General features: G+C 41.3%; 2 protein-coding genes across 2 annotated transcripts in view; one reads left to right on the plus strand and one right to left on the minus strand.

Moving 5' to 3' along the window:
• LOC306842289 (heparan sulfate glucosamine 3-O-sulfotransferase 2-like) overlaps positions 1-15,790 on the minus strand; it is a 264,943-nt gene that overhangs the window by 226,812 nt on the left and 22,341 nt on the right. The gene's annotated exons all lie outside the window — the stretch shown is intronic.
• On the plus strand, positions 118-14,398 carry LOC306817426 (ubiquitin carboxyl-terminal hydrolase 31-like). The gene is made up of 17 exons (XM_079334259.1): positions 118-203; positions 542-2,095; positions 5,804-5,941; positions 6,169-6,257; positions 7,389-7,481; positions 7,722-7,857; positions 7,977-8,127; positions 8,358-8,544; positions 8,640-8,751; positions 8,864-8,958; positions 9,869-9,946; positions 10,121-10,250; positions 10,767-10,886; positions 11,098-11,323; positions 11,421-11,579; positions 11,668-11,820; positions 11,901-14,398. Exons 2-17 carry the CDS (start codon positions 1,550-1,552, stop codon positions 13,418-13,420), a joined length of 3,933 nt encoding a protein of 1,310 aa, XP_079190385.1. The 5' UTR covers positions 118-203; positions 542-1,549; the 3' UTR covers positions 13,421-14,398.

The following is a 15,790-nucleotide window of genomic DNA, read 5'->3' on the forward strand; positions in this document are numbered from 1 at the left end:
ATTTTTTTCTAATGGAATATCTGAAGTACCTATTTTAAGGTCTGTGGAGGTCATACATTGGATAAAATTACTCACGTTTGTGAAGTGTGGCGTTTGAGCCTTTTTCGTGCTGTGAATGACTTTTCAGCCTCCAGTCATGACAATGGACTTATCTGTCACGTTCAACTATGCATGCAGAAATGAAGCCTTTCCTGAACACACAGGTGAGACCAAGGCCGAGTTTAGGCTTTTTTAATACCATCAAATATCTGATAAAACAGAAAACTGTACTGTTATAGACTACTGGAATAATAACATTTGGACTCAAGTGATAATTCAGTTTAGAGATAGATTTGCATCACAGATAATAGGAATTAGTCAAGTGCAGCTGTTTTATATTTCATTTCAGGAGACGCTTAAATCCATATTAAAATAAACTCCGTTGGTATAATCCTATAGGGGGGGTGGCACGGCACGATATTTCAACAATTTCTATTTATAGTTTCGATGAAGTGTTGCCATTGCTGCCAAACTGGCGCCTATCACTGTCCGTGCTGTCCAGAGACGGGACTGGAGCATCATCCAGCATCACACGCCGCTGTACCTGCTCTCCTCCAACATGGACCAGTGTTTGGCCCTGACGTCAGCCGTCACCGCCCTGCTGCCTGCCTGCTTCTCTGCCTGCAGAATCTCAGCCTACAGATGATGATGATGATGATGATGATGATGATGGAAACGGCAGAAGAAGCGGCCTCCTCGTGAAAACCATCTGGAGGAGTCCGGGGAGGTGTTAAGACGAGAAGGGGGATAAGCAGGCTATATGAATTAAAGACAAACATTCGGATGGGGACACCATTCACATCTGGCACCGGAAGCGATGCTCCACAACAGGAGCAACAGCAGCAGCAGCCGAGCGCGAGGAGGGCGCATTGGGTTGTGCCGCGCAGGTCAGGCTGTTCCTCCTGCGCGCGCGCCAACTGTGGAGGCGATTTAAGGAAGACATCCACCGGATAAATATCACAGACACGCCAACATCACCTCGGATGGGACTACTAAAGAGGGAAGAAATACCTTTTTAAAAGGGTGGAGCTGCGGTTTCTTTAATAAATGATGAGCTCGTCACTCTCAGCCTAAATTGTGAACGCTGATATTTATGTTCGGCAGACATTGATACCCAACCTCAGCGCCTTGTTTTTTGTTTTTTTGTTGTTGTGTCTTAACAATGACACAGGTGATGTTATGTCACCGGGAGGACCGTTAAAGATGATGGCTGCGGGATGGTGCGGGAATACCCCGAGCGTCAAAATAAAACGCCCAGAGAGCGGCTCTCCATGGAGGCTGTTTATGCAATCCGACGCAGTGTTGCAAGTGGGCTGATCTGATGCTACTGCTTCCATATGATATGATCCCCAGAACTGCCAGGCCTTTATGTTTCTGTGAAATAAGATCAGGCCTTTGTAAAAACAAGAGGGACTATCTGTGCACGAGGATGCTCTGAAAAAGGGGGGGGGGCCCCTTATTTTCTGGATTTAAGGCATTAATAAAAGCGGCAAAAGCCATCAGAGTAACCATGTCGAAAGTTGTCAGTAACAAGGAGAAGAAATCCTTCAGCAAAAAACTCTTCCGGAGGAGCTCGGTCCGCTCGGTAGGGAGCTTTATGAACAGAGTGCTCCGGACTCTGTCGACTCTGTCTCATTTTGGCACCGACGAGCAGGCCGCCGAGGACGAGAAGGACGACGCGGGTTCGATCCTCAACACCATCGGGGGGTCGCTACCGTCAGACGACAGCGACTGTGGGGGATTCCCGTTCGGGGACAAAGTGCCAGGTGTAGCTGGGCTCAAAAACCACGGTAACACCTGCTTCATGAACGCGATCCTGCAGTGCCTGAGCAACACGGAGCTGTTCGCAGAGTACCTGGCTCTGGAGCAGTTCAAAGGGGCAGAGACCACCACCACCACCACCAGCAGTGACAAAGCCAAGTCCAATGGGGTGCTGGTGCAAAAGAAGGGGAGCCAACAGCAGCAGGACTCTGGGGAGGTGACCGAGCAGCTATCCGGGCTGGTCCGGGCTCTGTGGACCTTCGAGTACACACCTCAGCACAGCAGAGACTTCAAGGTAATCAAATGCAGCCTAGGCCCTTAAAAGGGAATTGTATTGATGTTCAAAAGTAGGCCAACAATAACAATAGTAAGACAAACAGTCTGCATCCACTGATGCAGAGGGACTGCATCTTTTTTACACACCAAAATTAGATCACTTTACCTGCCTAGAACAAAGTTTCCAGATATCTTCAGTGCCCCTGAGCTATTTTAAAACTCTCACAGGAACTTGTTACAAAGGAAAGATGTCAGTTGAGGATATGATCCTTTTTAGTCAGTGGCTTTGTTAAAAAAAACCTAAAAAAAACCCCAAACATATTTTATTCTACCATAGACACTGTCTTAAATCTTAGTTTTACTTTAGTATGTGTACATAAGCATCTAAAGTCTGTATTTAAAAAAAAATAGTGTAAGGTATTTCTGCAGGTGTGTCTTTCATAGAAAGCAGGGTCACCCATGCCTCACTTTGTGCTGACTGTGCACTGCAATCAAGCATTATATATTAAAAGTGAGGCCATGAGTCACATCTATGAATCATATGTTAATGCTTTGATCCCATTGGTCAGCCCACTATATGAGTTTGACATTTCTTTCTTTTCCAGACAGGATCAGACACTCAACCGATTTGTATTCATAGAATGTCAAATCACAACCAAAGTTAGCTTGTTTAAGTCAAACATCATAGAGCAGGTCTTCACTTTGTATTATTATTATTTAAAGCGGTCCATCTCAACCCCCCAATAATCAAGCACTTGGCCACAGTGGCGTTCCTCATTTAAACAGGCAGGGGCCTCAGAAGGAGGATAAATCCTAATGAAACAAGTAAAGACAATGTTCCCATCAGCACACCTTTTCTTTGGAAGTCGTTGTCCTGTAAGTGGTCAGCAGAGCTGTAATGAAACTCATCTATTTTTTATTGACCTTCTCTGTCTATCCCAGAACTTATCAGCCTTTCTTCAGGCCTCTTTTACTATTTCATCTCTCTTTCTCAGAAACCTGCATCCTAGAAACAAAAAAAGGTTTGCCTGCCAGAGTCACAGAGATTTGTTCGTTCACATCAGGGATACTTTATTTGTTGCTTCTTTTTCTGTCCTATAACCCATTTTCTTCTTTGAAAAGCTCAAAATACACGACAAAGACTGAACTGGACCATTAAACCTATTACTTATTCTTGACCGTGTTACTATTTCTGTCCATTCATATCTACCTGGGTTGCCAGCCAGAGTAGAAACAGTCTGATTGAATATAGATTATTGTGTTCAGAGGGAGAGACCTTGAACATGTGTAACTCCGTTTGGAAATGAAGTGGTGGACTGTCAAACTCTTGGAATAAAGAGTATTCAGCATATCGATTTATCTGAAACTCATAGCCACTCAATGTCCTCCTATGAATGAATGTAATATTTCAGCTAAAAAAAAACGGTATTATTTCTACATATAGCATAATTCTGTATATTTTAAAAAGGAAATACAGAAAAAAACAACAAAGAAAACTACCAGAATCTGACATCCCTAAACTTCCTCTTTAATGAGTTTGTAAGAAGTTTAGTTTTTCCTTTTCAAGTTATTATTTACGAACTCTATGTTCTACAAATTAAAAATAAAAACATGCCATCGGTTTTAAGGCCCACATTGCTGTAGGACTTGAGACTGCACATGTGATGTTTGCGTCTCTTCCCTCAGACCACAATGGGAGCCCAAACGGAGAGCACTTAAAGATCATTAGGAAAGACATCCGTACTAATAACACTGGGGAATTGTCCGACGTGTTCCGCACTCCATTTTACATCACAAGCTGTTGTTTTTGTAAACACAATCCAAACTGCGTCAAAGTATGATCCACCATGTGAGCGTTAACGTTATCAGTAAATCCAACAAATGGTGATACAACACGTGATTTCATAGATAGTGAGTTTCTTATATTTAGATGTTTTTCTGTTGGAGGAATAAGAAGCCTTTATCGTGGTGTAATCAGTTCGTTATTATTTGGAGTACTGCTTCATGTTATTCTTGCCAAGTGGTTCCTGCCCATGAACATGTGAACATCTTCAACTCAACACAAGAAAACTATCTTTTGGAAGATTTCTTTGCAAATAATTTATGGAGTACATTTCCCAATTTTCCAGTGTACTGTAACAAATAAGAAATTATAGCAACTCATTTTTTTCTGATACGTTCAAACCTCTAAGTAAACGCATCTAGTTTTAGGTGTAGTACTGTAGTTGGTGAATATTTCAACAGAGAGGTTTATTCATCAGAAACATGTTGTTTTCATATATCAGTAATCTTAAATAAGTGGACAGTAAATACAGAAAATACTGATGTGGAAATGTCTTCTGATTTACTCACCTGGCAGGCAGTGAGCAGGGAAAAATAAACCCATAAAAACCACTTTTAGGAGTACGGGTCCTTATCTGTAAAATAGAGTAACAGTATACAATCCGTTTGAAAGATTTACACAATATTCATTTTGCTTTAATAAAACAATATGAAATCGTTGGCTCTTTTCCTGCAGTTAGATTTCTGTTATACTTACATGGATGAGTTTTACACAATGCAAAAGAAGCGTTTTCACACAGTCCTTTATGTGACTGTTTGAACTCTAACAGAGAAACATCAACAGCTACATATCATTAATATTAATAATTTTGACTCTCTGTCTTAATCCTGACAGTTAAAAGTCATGTTTAACTCTGATAATTGTAGAGAAAATCAGAGCTGATACTGATGTATTGACTATTTAGCCAAGAGCTGCTTCCAATACTGTAGTTTTTTTATCATTCATAGTTATTATTTGGTAATTTAACCTTCTAACATGTAAAAATTAGTTTAAAAAAAACAACAACATTTAGCCTCATTAACAATAACAAACTCAGATAGAAGCACGTTTCAGTTCTCACACAGCCCTCTGTACTCCTTTTTTGAAAACACAAATACAGTTTTATTCAAATTAATTTAAATGCACTATTGTTAGAACAACTGAAACAATTGATACATCTTGAATATTAATTAATATTAATTAATAAGATGTGTAATTTGTTAAAAATTGGGCTATGATTAAGCTGTATTTCATGACACAGATTTGTGTCTGCGCCTGTGATCGGTGAATTCCCTCATTATTAACTGATAATGACACTCAGCTGATATAAAGATACACTTTAATTCCCTTTAAATTGTCTTCTCTATTCTGTTCTCAGGCTGGCCTGCAGATGAGATTTTTTCTACAGACCTTAACTTAACTTAAAAACAACCTTTGTGGGAAAGTCATAGAAGAAAAAGGCTAGCGCTTTCTTAGCACATTTTTCTCCGGCTGCTTTTTAAAACGCTGAGGCTGCTCGGGTATTGCCTTCAAAATGAAGCAGAGGGTCCCATGAGGCCGGCTGTGAAGGCTCAGAGTGCTCTGTCCTCTCATGTCTCTGACCTTGCGTGACATTTGATAGCCAGTGAAGGTGACTTTACAGCTGACAGCTTGGAGTAGACACTGTTTTCATCTCTGATAGCTAACAGTCAGTTTGACAAGCTGTTGATTTTTAGCCCTTGTCCCAGTTTTACAGAGCTGCTCCAGGCCTGTGTCTCACCCTCACCTACCTCTGCTGACCTTTAGGATTATGCTGATCTTCACTCTGGTCAAACGTACTGAATATTTTATAAGCAGTGATGTCGCAAATGGAAAATGTCCTCGTAAACCACTGTGTGTTCGCCCTGCTGTTGTTGTCTGCTGCAGAACGTGGTGTCCAAGAGCGCCCTGCAGTTCAAGGGGAACTCCCAGCACGACGCCCAGGAATTCTTGCTCTGGTTGCTGGATAGAGTTCATGAAGACCTCAACCACATCGTCCATCCTGACATCAGACCCCCGAGGAAGGTAAACAGCAAGCTGAACACAGTTTGAGGACACAACTGAAGCAAAGTCTTGTCTTTATCGCGCTACTTCCATGTATGTAAACATTTAAGCAACCAATGTTTTAAGTTAATGTTTCCTTTTTCGTGTCTTCCAACGGATCAGCTGTGATCCTTCAAACATTGTTACAGTTGTTTAAAAAGCACAACATTTTATTTTTCCTGAATAATTGTGTTTGACTTGTCTTTCAGCCTCCAGTAGAAGAAGAAAATCCCCCTGAAGGATCTCCACTACCAGCACCTGGCTCTTTTGTACAGGAGTTGTTTCAGGCACAATACAGGTGACAATTCAATGCTAATGCAAATAACTGCTGCACTGTATTACTGTGTGTGTTTACAACACACTGAATTACTACGGGCTCATTTTGATTCGATAGGATATGAATATCGACGAAGAACTCTCATTAATGAAACAAAGTCCACAATGTCATCCTGCATTCTTCTCCATCAAGAAAACTCTGACAACAAAAGCAGAACACAAAAAACAACAAAAATAATCTTAAGTCACTTAATATCTTTTATTCTTATTTTCACCATTTCACATGGCCTTATATAGAAAACAAGAAAAACAATAAGGACAGCAGCACTCCAAAAGTGTTTTTTAATTACCACAATTTTGGAGTGCTGTCCTGATAGTTTTTCTTTTGTGAACATTTTTCGGGATGCAGCAGCCAGTTGTTTTACGTTGAGAGGGAGCGTGTTTTCTCCTTCAGTAGTTCTGCAGAAAACAACAAAACAGGAAACAGAAACTCAAACAACAACAGAAAACATTCGGCTAACTTATTGTCATCAAGAACAGAATAAAACAGGGAAAAGACACAACAATACTTTGAACCTGAGTAACACAATCTGTCTTCCATCATTTCAGAACTCATGAAATAGTTATTTATTGTTAGTTTAAATTGTACCAATGTTAGAGTAAACTAACAGGCAGTGGTTTTCGGGGTTTCATGCTGGACTTCCTGGAGTCTGATTTAAGATGAGATATCAGGAGAAATTAACCTGCATCACACACAAAAAGAGAAACGGTAAAAAAAAAAAATATATATATATAATGTATAAATAGTCAGAGGAAACTAAAGTAGTGTTCATAAAAGCAGGTACGTTGTTGTTACACTTAAGTTACACATGTTACACATGATTTAGTTAGCTTGAAAGTTTTTAGCAAAGTTCCATCTGTGTAGCTGTTTCACCCTACTTTTAGCTCGGATTCTTAGATAACCGGATTTTCACATCAAATTAAATGATGCATCCAGATAAGAGATCACTTTCAATATTTTTATTCACAGTTTTGCACAAAAATAAATGAACTTTTTCTCCAAAACATTGAGCTATTCCTTTAAAATGTTGGGCTTACTGTACAGCATTAAAGCCGTATTCTATTGATCGATTCTCACCATGTCTCTGTTTAGGTCCTCGCTGACCTGCCCTCACTGCCAGAAACAGAGCAACACCTTTGATCCTTTCCTCTGCATCTCACTGCCAATCCCAGTACCTCACACACGGTAAGCTGACTCTGGATCTAGCTCATAAGAAATATTTATCAGTCAAAAAATAATAATACTTGTTTCCAAAAATGTTACGAGACAAGAGCCAGTCTGAGCGGCGCTTTAAAGAGCATGTCAAACTCTAAGAAACATCTGACAGGAGGAAGCTAAAATTAGAAGTTTCTGTCTATCTTTGAAACATCCGTCCAGCCCTGGTTATGAAACAGCCAATTGAAATCGTGTCTTTCTGTGTTGCAGGCCACTGTATGTGACAGTGGTGTACCAAGGAAAGTGCTCCCACTGTATGAGAGTCGGGGTGGCCGTGCCTCTTTCTGGCACCGTCTCCAGGCTGAGACAAGCTGTGGCCCAAGAGACCAAAATCCCTGCCCAACAGGTGTCGTCTTACTACAAACTTTATTTTTTAGGAATGCTCTGACATACACCAAGAGAAGTGTGTGTTTGCTTTCAGATATTTTCACCAAAGCAAATTGTCTACTTTTATTGTCTGTTTAGATCGTCCTCACTGAAATGTACTTCGACGGCTTTCATCGCTCCTTCTGTGACGACGACGACGACCTTGAGATCATTCAGGAGAGCGACTCCATCTTTGCCTTCGAGACACCTGAGCTATTCAGACCTGAGCAGATCCGCTCCAAGCGAGGCGGTACAGCATCCTGTTTATTTCCTCAAAAATCACTTTAGCTCTTTGTCATCGTATGCCAGGAGGAATTGAGATTAGATTATAAAAGGGACAAAAACTAGAGAAGGGGTTGATTCAGGGACCCTTTTAACCACACTGACCAGACTGTTGGATTGATTTTCTGAAGAAGCTTACAAATATATATATATGTTTTATTCCTGTTTGTAACTGTATATTTTACATCTTTCAAATAGGGAGTGGAAGCCCACATGGCAATCTTAACCAGAACAACCTTAAGTATGGCACAGAAAACAACAGGTTACCCACACAAATACAAGAGCCAACAACCCCACCTCAGAGTCCCAATAAGAACAGCGAACAGGCGGAGAAGATTGTCCTGTTGGTTTGTAACAGAGCCTGTGCTGGACAGCAGGGACGCAGGTATTTAACAAAATATATCAAGTTATTCATTCAAAGAACACTGTCAAACGGATGCGGGTCACAATTGTTCTTCTTTTTTTTTGTACTTCCTGCAGGTTCGGTAATCCATTTATCTTGTATTTGGAGCGAACAGTAACATGGGATGTACTTCAGAAAGAGATCCTGGAGAAAATGCGACACCTATTGCGACCTGGAGTCTTTGTGCAGGTACTTATTAAATCCATGAACTCCTTTTTATCTCAACAATCTTTTAATTATTATTTCATTTTTTAAAAAATGTTTATATGTTTTGATGTCTAAACTCTGATTTTTTTTATAGGTGGGGCCCTTCACTCTGCGTGTGGTAGGAGTGGTTGGAATCACATATCTCTTACCTCAGGAGGAGCAGCCGCTCTGTCATCCCTCTGTGGAGAGGTAATACCCCTTATCACCACCAGGAGGGAGTGTTGCACACTCTCTTGAACAGTCATTACGTAAACACCGCAGTGTGCTCAATCCGGTTGAAGTTGATTGAAGAGCTACAGTATGTAGGCCGACTCTTTGGTGGTATTGATGTTAAAATATCTCGTGAGATGTATAATGGCTTGTCTGCTTGTATAGATTTTCTTCTAAGAAGGTGTTGACCTCTGTGCTTGTTGCATGGATTTTTTTCCAAAGAGGGGAATGAGAAAAAAAACCCACATTTATTTTGCTGCTCTACAGCTGCATGAAAAGGCAGAAAATTAAATCCTCAATCTTACAGTAAAAAAAACTCCAATTTATCCTACCTCAGTAGGCTTATAAAGGCCTGATAGAACTCAATTAGCAATTTAAAACAAAACCTGGTTGTCCTCAAAAAGTTATTAACAAATGGTTTCTGTCTCTTTCATAGTATTTTTTCCCACCATGATTTCTTTTTTGTTAACAATAGTGGCTTGTTGGGACAGTCTAACATTAAAGCTTCTTCCAGTGTGGTTCCTCTAATTATCCAGTACTGAGATGAATCTGCTACAAATTGTCACATTAAGAAAGCCCAACAAATACAAAGACACACTCTCCTCTCCTTTAACCAACCCATACCCCTTCTTTAAACCTTTTTTGTATTATTATTTCTGTCTGGATTTTAATTCAAGATGCCTTTTTGATGTATCTCTTTGTCTTATTTGAAGTGTTATCTTTTTATTCTGGAGAAGCATTTTGCCTTTGTTCCATTTAATCCGTTTTAAAAATCTGTTTACCGCATAGATATAGTAAGAGGCAGTGAGAAAAGAAACTCAGCTGAAACTGAAATAAAAAACTCGTAAAAATAAACAGTGCATCTCTTCTACTATCTTGTTTTGTGCAGGGCATTTAAGTCTTGTGGTCCCGGAGGTCCTCCTCATGTCAAAATCGTTGTTGAATGGGACAAGGAGACAAAAGACTAGTAAGTATGCTCTGACATGGACTGAAGCACCAGTTACATAGTCTTTATTAGGCTCAAGGCTTATTTGTGATGTCTCCTTTCAGACCCGTGTGTCGACACATAAATATGGTATAGTATAAGACTTTTGAAGTTTCCTCTGATCTGCCCCTGACTTGCATCATGTTCTGCCTGCAGCCTGTTCAAAAGGACAGAGGATGAATACATCCCCGATGCTGAAAGTGTTCGGCAGTCGAAGGAGCAGCACCTGCAGCCTCAGACCTGCTCACTCGCCCAGTGCTTTCAGCTCTACACCAAAGAGGAGCAGGTACGCTGGTTCCAGTCAGTAAGGTTCAATATGTGGGAGACGTTTTGAAGGACTCAACTTTTTCAATCTATGAATCCAGATTTGCAGCGCTATTTATATATTTTTTTATGGCTTTTATAATGTGTCATTTTTTGTAGAAGTTGAAATTGAATGAATTCATGTCTTGCTATATATATAAAAAAACACGTAATATTTAAAAAGAAAAAAAAAAAAAAACAATACTACAGAATCCAAAGTAGCCTGCCTCCTAACTAATAATATTGGGTTGGTTTCCTGCGAGTTGATTTATGTAACTCGAATCTCCAGAGCTTTAAAAATTACAAAAAAATGAGTCTGATTTGTCATCTGAGACAATGAGCAGAAAACATCAAAATCTCAATAAAACAACCAGAAATAACAGGAAAAGTTTGTAAATAAAATGTGTGCATGCATGTCTGCTCAAGGCTTCCATTCAAGACAACAGAATTTACAGTTAGAGTATTAGTTTAATACTTTTTTTTCCCTCATGGATTTCAGCTGGCTCCTGACGATGCATGGAGATGTCCACACTGTAAACAGCTTCAGCAAGGCAGCATCAAGCTCAGTCTGTGGACTCTGCCGGACATCCTCATACTTCACCTGAAACGTTTCAGACAGGTACCCTTGACGTTTCAGACAGGCACTCTTGACGTTTCAGACAGGCACTCTTGACAGGCTTGCAAACAAATCCGCCAAAGCGTTCAGGCTTTTCAAAGTAAAATAAAAAAACTAAAATACAAGACAGAAAGAGATAAAAAAAAAAAAAATGTGTGTGACTGACTTCCTCAGCTGTAATTAAAGAAATGCCACAAATGTGTCGTAACTTCAGGACGGAGATCGGAGAATGAAGATGCAGAACATGGTGAAGTTCCCGCTCACAGGCATGGACATGGCACCCCATATGGTGAAAAGGAGCCAGAGCAGCTGGAGTCTCCCCTCCCATTGGTCACCGTGGAGACGGCCTTATGGTATGGGCCGTGACCCGGAGGACTACCTTTATGACCTGTATGCAGTGTGTAACCATCATGGGACCATGCAGGGGGGACATTACACAGGTAATGGCATTTGGTTCTGTTGTATTAAGAGATTTTCTGTTTATAAAAATGTTCTGATCTATCGTAATACTGTGTTGTGTTGTGTTGTGTTTTGTAGCTCACTGTAAGAACTCCATTGATGGACAGTGGTACTGCTTTGATGATAGCGATGTTCAGCCCATAGCTGAGGACGAGGTCTGTAAGCAGACTGGCTACATTCTGTTTTATCAAAGACGCGCCACAATCCCATCGTGGTCTGCAAACAGTTCTGTAGGAGGTAATTTATTAATATAAATTCATACAATTGTTTGTTAAAAAAGGTAGTTTTTTAAATATTTAATCACTGTCTGTGGGGAATCTTTCAGGATCCACTAGTTCCTCTTTGTGTGAGCACTGGATAAGCCGACTGATGGGAAGCCGTCCACCGAGCCAAGCTTCTTCAGGTTCCTCCAGACGCACCTCGTTGGCCTCCCTCTCGGAGTCTGCTGAGTTTGCTGGTGAACGGAGCGAGGATGATGGTGAGAGACTCCCCCTAAAGCGCACGATCACACGGAAACGTGAGGAAACTTCGACTGATTTGTCTCTTTCTTACATGCAGGCTTATCGATCCGGCAGGCAGTAAGGGGTATGCAAAGACAAACGTTCTCCTCAAGATCTTCCATTGCCAGCCCATTGGTGCTAAGTGAAAATGGCACCAAACCATCCTGGCCACACTCCGCTAAGCTCCAACTTCGCTCTAACTCTCCCTCACGCTTCTCCTTGGAGTCCCATTCCTCTTCCCCAACCCTGGAGATGATAGGAGAAGTGGTTGATAACTTCCCTGGGTCACCCAAACAGGAGAAGCAGTCTGTTGGCCGGTCAGCGCTTGCAGCTTTGGATAGTAATCTGAGCAGTAGGAGGCTGATAGAGCAGGTTCACTCTAAAGCTGTGGCCCAGGCGGAGCAGAGGAGCTCCATTCAAGCTGGGGAGAATAACAATGTCAACACTGCTGAACAGGTCAGTCCTCGGCATGGGGCGGCAGCGAAAGAGCAAAAACAAAAAAATGGTGTAGCAGATAGCACTGGTGCTAAAAGGACCACAGCAAAAACTGGGTTGGAGAGTGAAAGGAGTCCTAAAAAGCGTCCCGCCACCTCTTCGACGTCATCAAGCTCTCTTTCTCCTGCGTCCCCTGCTGTTGACAAGCTGCCTTCTCGAACACAGACCAAGAGTGCGGCATCAGCGTCCAGCCCCAAGGACAAAATCGAGGGTGCAGCTAAAGCTAGCAAGGCTAGTTCTTCAAGAACAGCTACCCCCTCTAAGAAAGGTGCATCCCAAACCCCAGAGGTGTTACGTTCTGACTCCTCCCAGCAGAGTAAGAGCGGTTCCCCAGGATCCCAAAGCTCGCACCCTCCAAGGAGGACATCACCCAGAGGAGGAGGCGAGAAAAGCTCTGCCTCAGGAAGGACTAAAGCAGCAGAGAGGAGCACGAGCCGGGACTCTTCGAGGACAAACTTGCTCCCAGAAAAGAAGGCTAATGGTGTCGGTCCTTCCTCTCGGTCGAGTGCTGCGAGCAGAGGGGAGAGCAGGTTGGGTCGTGCTGTTGAGAACAGACCAGCGGGCCGAAGCTCGAGTAGCAGCTCCTCTATGGCTAGTCTCAGATCCTCGAGTGTGGGTGTTTCCTCTGCAAGTGCAGCCCCACCATCAAGGGGGCCACGAAGGAACAGTAAGACAGAGGAGAAAGGTTTATCCTTCTTTAAAACTGCTCTGAGGCCAAAAGAGACCCGCAAGTCAGCTGATGGTGGGAAAGCAGGGGCGGGGGACGCTAAAGGAAGTCCAGAGGAGGGTGGAGGGGATGCAGCTAGAGAAGGAGTCCCACACGGAGCTGGGAAGAAAGCCCAGAACACTGCCTCAGAGGCTAACGCGACCTCAGCCAAAGACAAGGAGTCCGTGAAGGCGTCTGCTACGGCTAAACATTCACTGCTGCCCTCCACAAGGTCCAAGCTCTCTGCAGCTGAAACAACCCCCCAGCAGTCTTCTGCCAATGCAAAAGAGCCTTCGAAGAAAGAGCCTGCTAAAAAGACAATGCAATCGAGGAAGATCCCCATCAACTCTTCACAAACTAGCCAGAAGGCCAAGTGACGTCTAACGGCCTGACAACAATCTCTCGAAGTGCAGCTCTGAGGTGTTTTAACCATCAAACCAGACATCTTTAAAGCACCTGTAGCTTTTCAGTGCTTACTGAAAACCAGCTGCCATACTGGACAACTACTGTCCACATTGTGAAAAAAAGTTATTTAGGAATGGATTTTAACCAAGCACTTTGTATGGATTGCATTGATTTTGAGGAATATTATACTGTATTGTAAATAAGCATGGTCTGCACATGTATTGCAATTATTGCCTTGTTCTGTCTGTAGCATAGAGGAGAGAGGAACATCTCAGCAGGAGGTAAAAATCCAACCTGACTTTGCACAAAGATGGAAAGTGAGATACATGAAACACGGACTACTCAGTCACCAAAGGAAGTTTACTGTCAATTTTTATCACGCGGATGCAGTGAAATGATTTCCCCCAAAATCTTTATGTACAGCTCTCCTTCAATATTGAGAGCCATATGTCGACTTAAAACATCAGTGCCTCAGATAATCAAAGTATTTAATCTAAATTGTATAACTGCAGGTGTTGGTAAATTTATAACTGGATTTTAATATTTATTAAGCACTAAAAATGTTGTTTCAAGTAAACCACAATTAAGCCTATTTAACCTGAGCTGCTGTTTACATACGCTTCTTCATGTAGTAATTGTGCAACAGCCTTTAACTATTTTTGTGCAGAGAAATAGAAGATGGTCATCAAGAGGGTCGGAGAAAAAGGGAAGGAATGACGCATGTGTCATTGGTGTTTAATGTCTGGAGACCTTTGTTTGTAACGGTCCTTTAAATATTTGTGTTTTTATTTACCTGTTACCCCTCAGACAAACCCACCCCGACACCGCCTCTGATCTTCCTCACAGGGGGACCAGCCTCTTCTTGTCAGACTGCCAGACATCTCCAAACATTCCTCTCAGATGAACACAGGGTTAAAGTATAAAAAAAAAAAAAAAAATTAAAAATCCACTACTCACACGTAAGACACATTCAAAGACAGCTGGGATGCCTTCATTTCAAACTGTACATGTACATAGAGCATTATGGTATGTTTGAGTCAGCCCCATTGTCACAGCTTGTGCACATCTTCAGCTTGCATTGCAGAGTAGACCGACACTGAACTCACCGACTCAGACTGAGATCACCGTCCATGACATATACAACCGATGTTGCATGAAGAAAATTTGCTTATGCATGCACTTAACTATGCAAGCAGACTCTTGCTAATGCCCACCCCTGAGTATGTAGACGTGCTACTCTTGGATGTGTATATATTTCTATAACTGTATATTTTTCCAAAATGCCAGCATCAGAGAGCATGTTAAGGCATCCTTTATTAAAGCTTTGTTTGCACATTTCTTGAAAGTAATATATACATTTTGTATGAATGATAAGTATTGCTCATTCACCCCCTCAAAGTAAATCAACTCACTTTCAAATTGATGTTTTTTGTATTCATTTGTCTCACATTTCCAACATTATAAAGCCTTTAATATGATGTATTTTTAATGGCCATCTTATAAGATGTGTTATAACTTTCATTTATCATCTTTATATAATTTGAGATTGTAAGTGAAAGCTTAATAACTTCGATTGGATCTTCTTTGATAACTGAAAGACGACAGTGACACTGTTCCAAAACAGTGTTTCACCCGAGACCTTAAGACAGACTTGTTCTCTGCTTCTGAACATGCACATTTTGACAGGTTGAAAAAAACATGTTTCAGAACTGAGCCATTATAGCAGTACTGATTTTCTTTTTGTCCAATTAGATTTTTTTAAATTCAATATTTGTATATTAAAGTCCCCCCCAACATTTCCAGCAATACTGAAATCTTGGCAAATAGAGGTGTCACTGTGAAAGATTGCACTTGAATGTTCCCTAATTGGTAGGAGTCCCCTCACCCCCTCAGTAGTAAGTTCATTACGACAGCTGTAACAAAATGCATCAGAGGTAAAGGTCTATGAATGTCAGTGTCGCAGTGGACGAGTGGTGTTCAACTCCAACAGCCGGACCTCAAGCTACTTCAATTAGCTTTCTGTCACTTTCTGGTGCAGAATACAATTATATCATTAGTGCCTGGTGGCAACAGTGTGTCCATACTGTGCTATTACGTCCAACATGCAGTATTTAAACTGACGTATGTATGTCATAGTGTTGATGAATTGAAATGTATGCATTAACTTCATACAACACGTGATGGTTATTTTCACAAATGCATGAGAGTTTTTTATTTTTCCATTCATATTCTGTGATTACATGTCATTTTAATTTTTCTGAGCATACTGTGTTAATCCATTTCTTGTGGGGTAGCAGTGTGTCATGGCATTGATTTATCAATCAAGAAAAACAACAGTGAAA

This window comes from Symphodus melops, assembly GCF_947650265.1.
Source record: "Symphodus melops genome assembly, chromosome: 21".
NCBI lineage: Eukaryota > Metazoa > Chordata > Actinopteri > Labriformes > Labridae > Symphodus > Symphodus melops.

What these genes read in the sequence shown, in the direction of transcription:
- LOC306817426 (XM_079334259.1), top strand. Translation starts at nt 1,550, where the DNA reads ATGTCGAAAGTTGTCAGTAACAAGGAGAAGAAATCCTTCAGCAAAAAA. An exon ending in ATCCCAGTACCTCACACACG is followed by an intron (nt 7,482 to 7,721) that starts GTAAGCTGACTC and finishes TCTGTGTTGCAG; the next exon opens with GCCACTGTATGTGACAGTGG. An exon ending in GCAGGGGGGACATTACACAG is followed by an intron (nt 11,324 to 11,420) that starts GTAATGGCATTT and finishes TGTGTTTTGTAG; the next exon opens with CTCACTGTAAGAACTCCATT.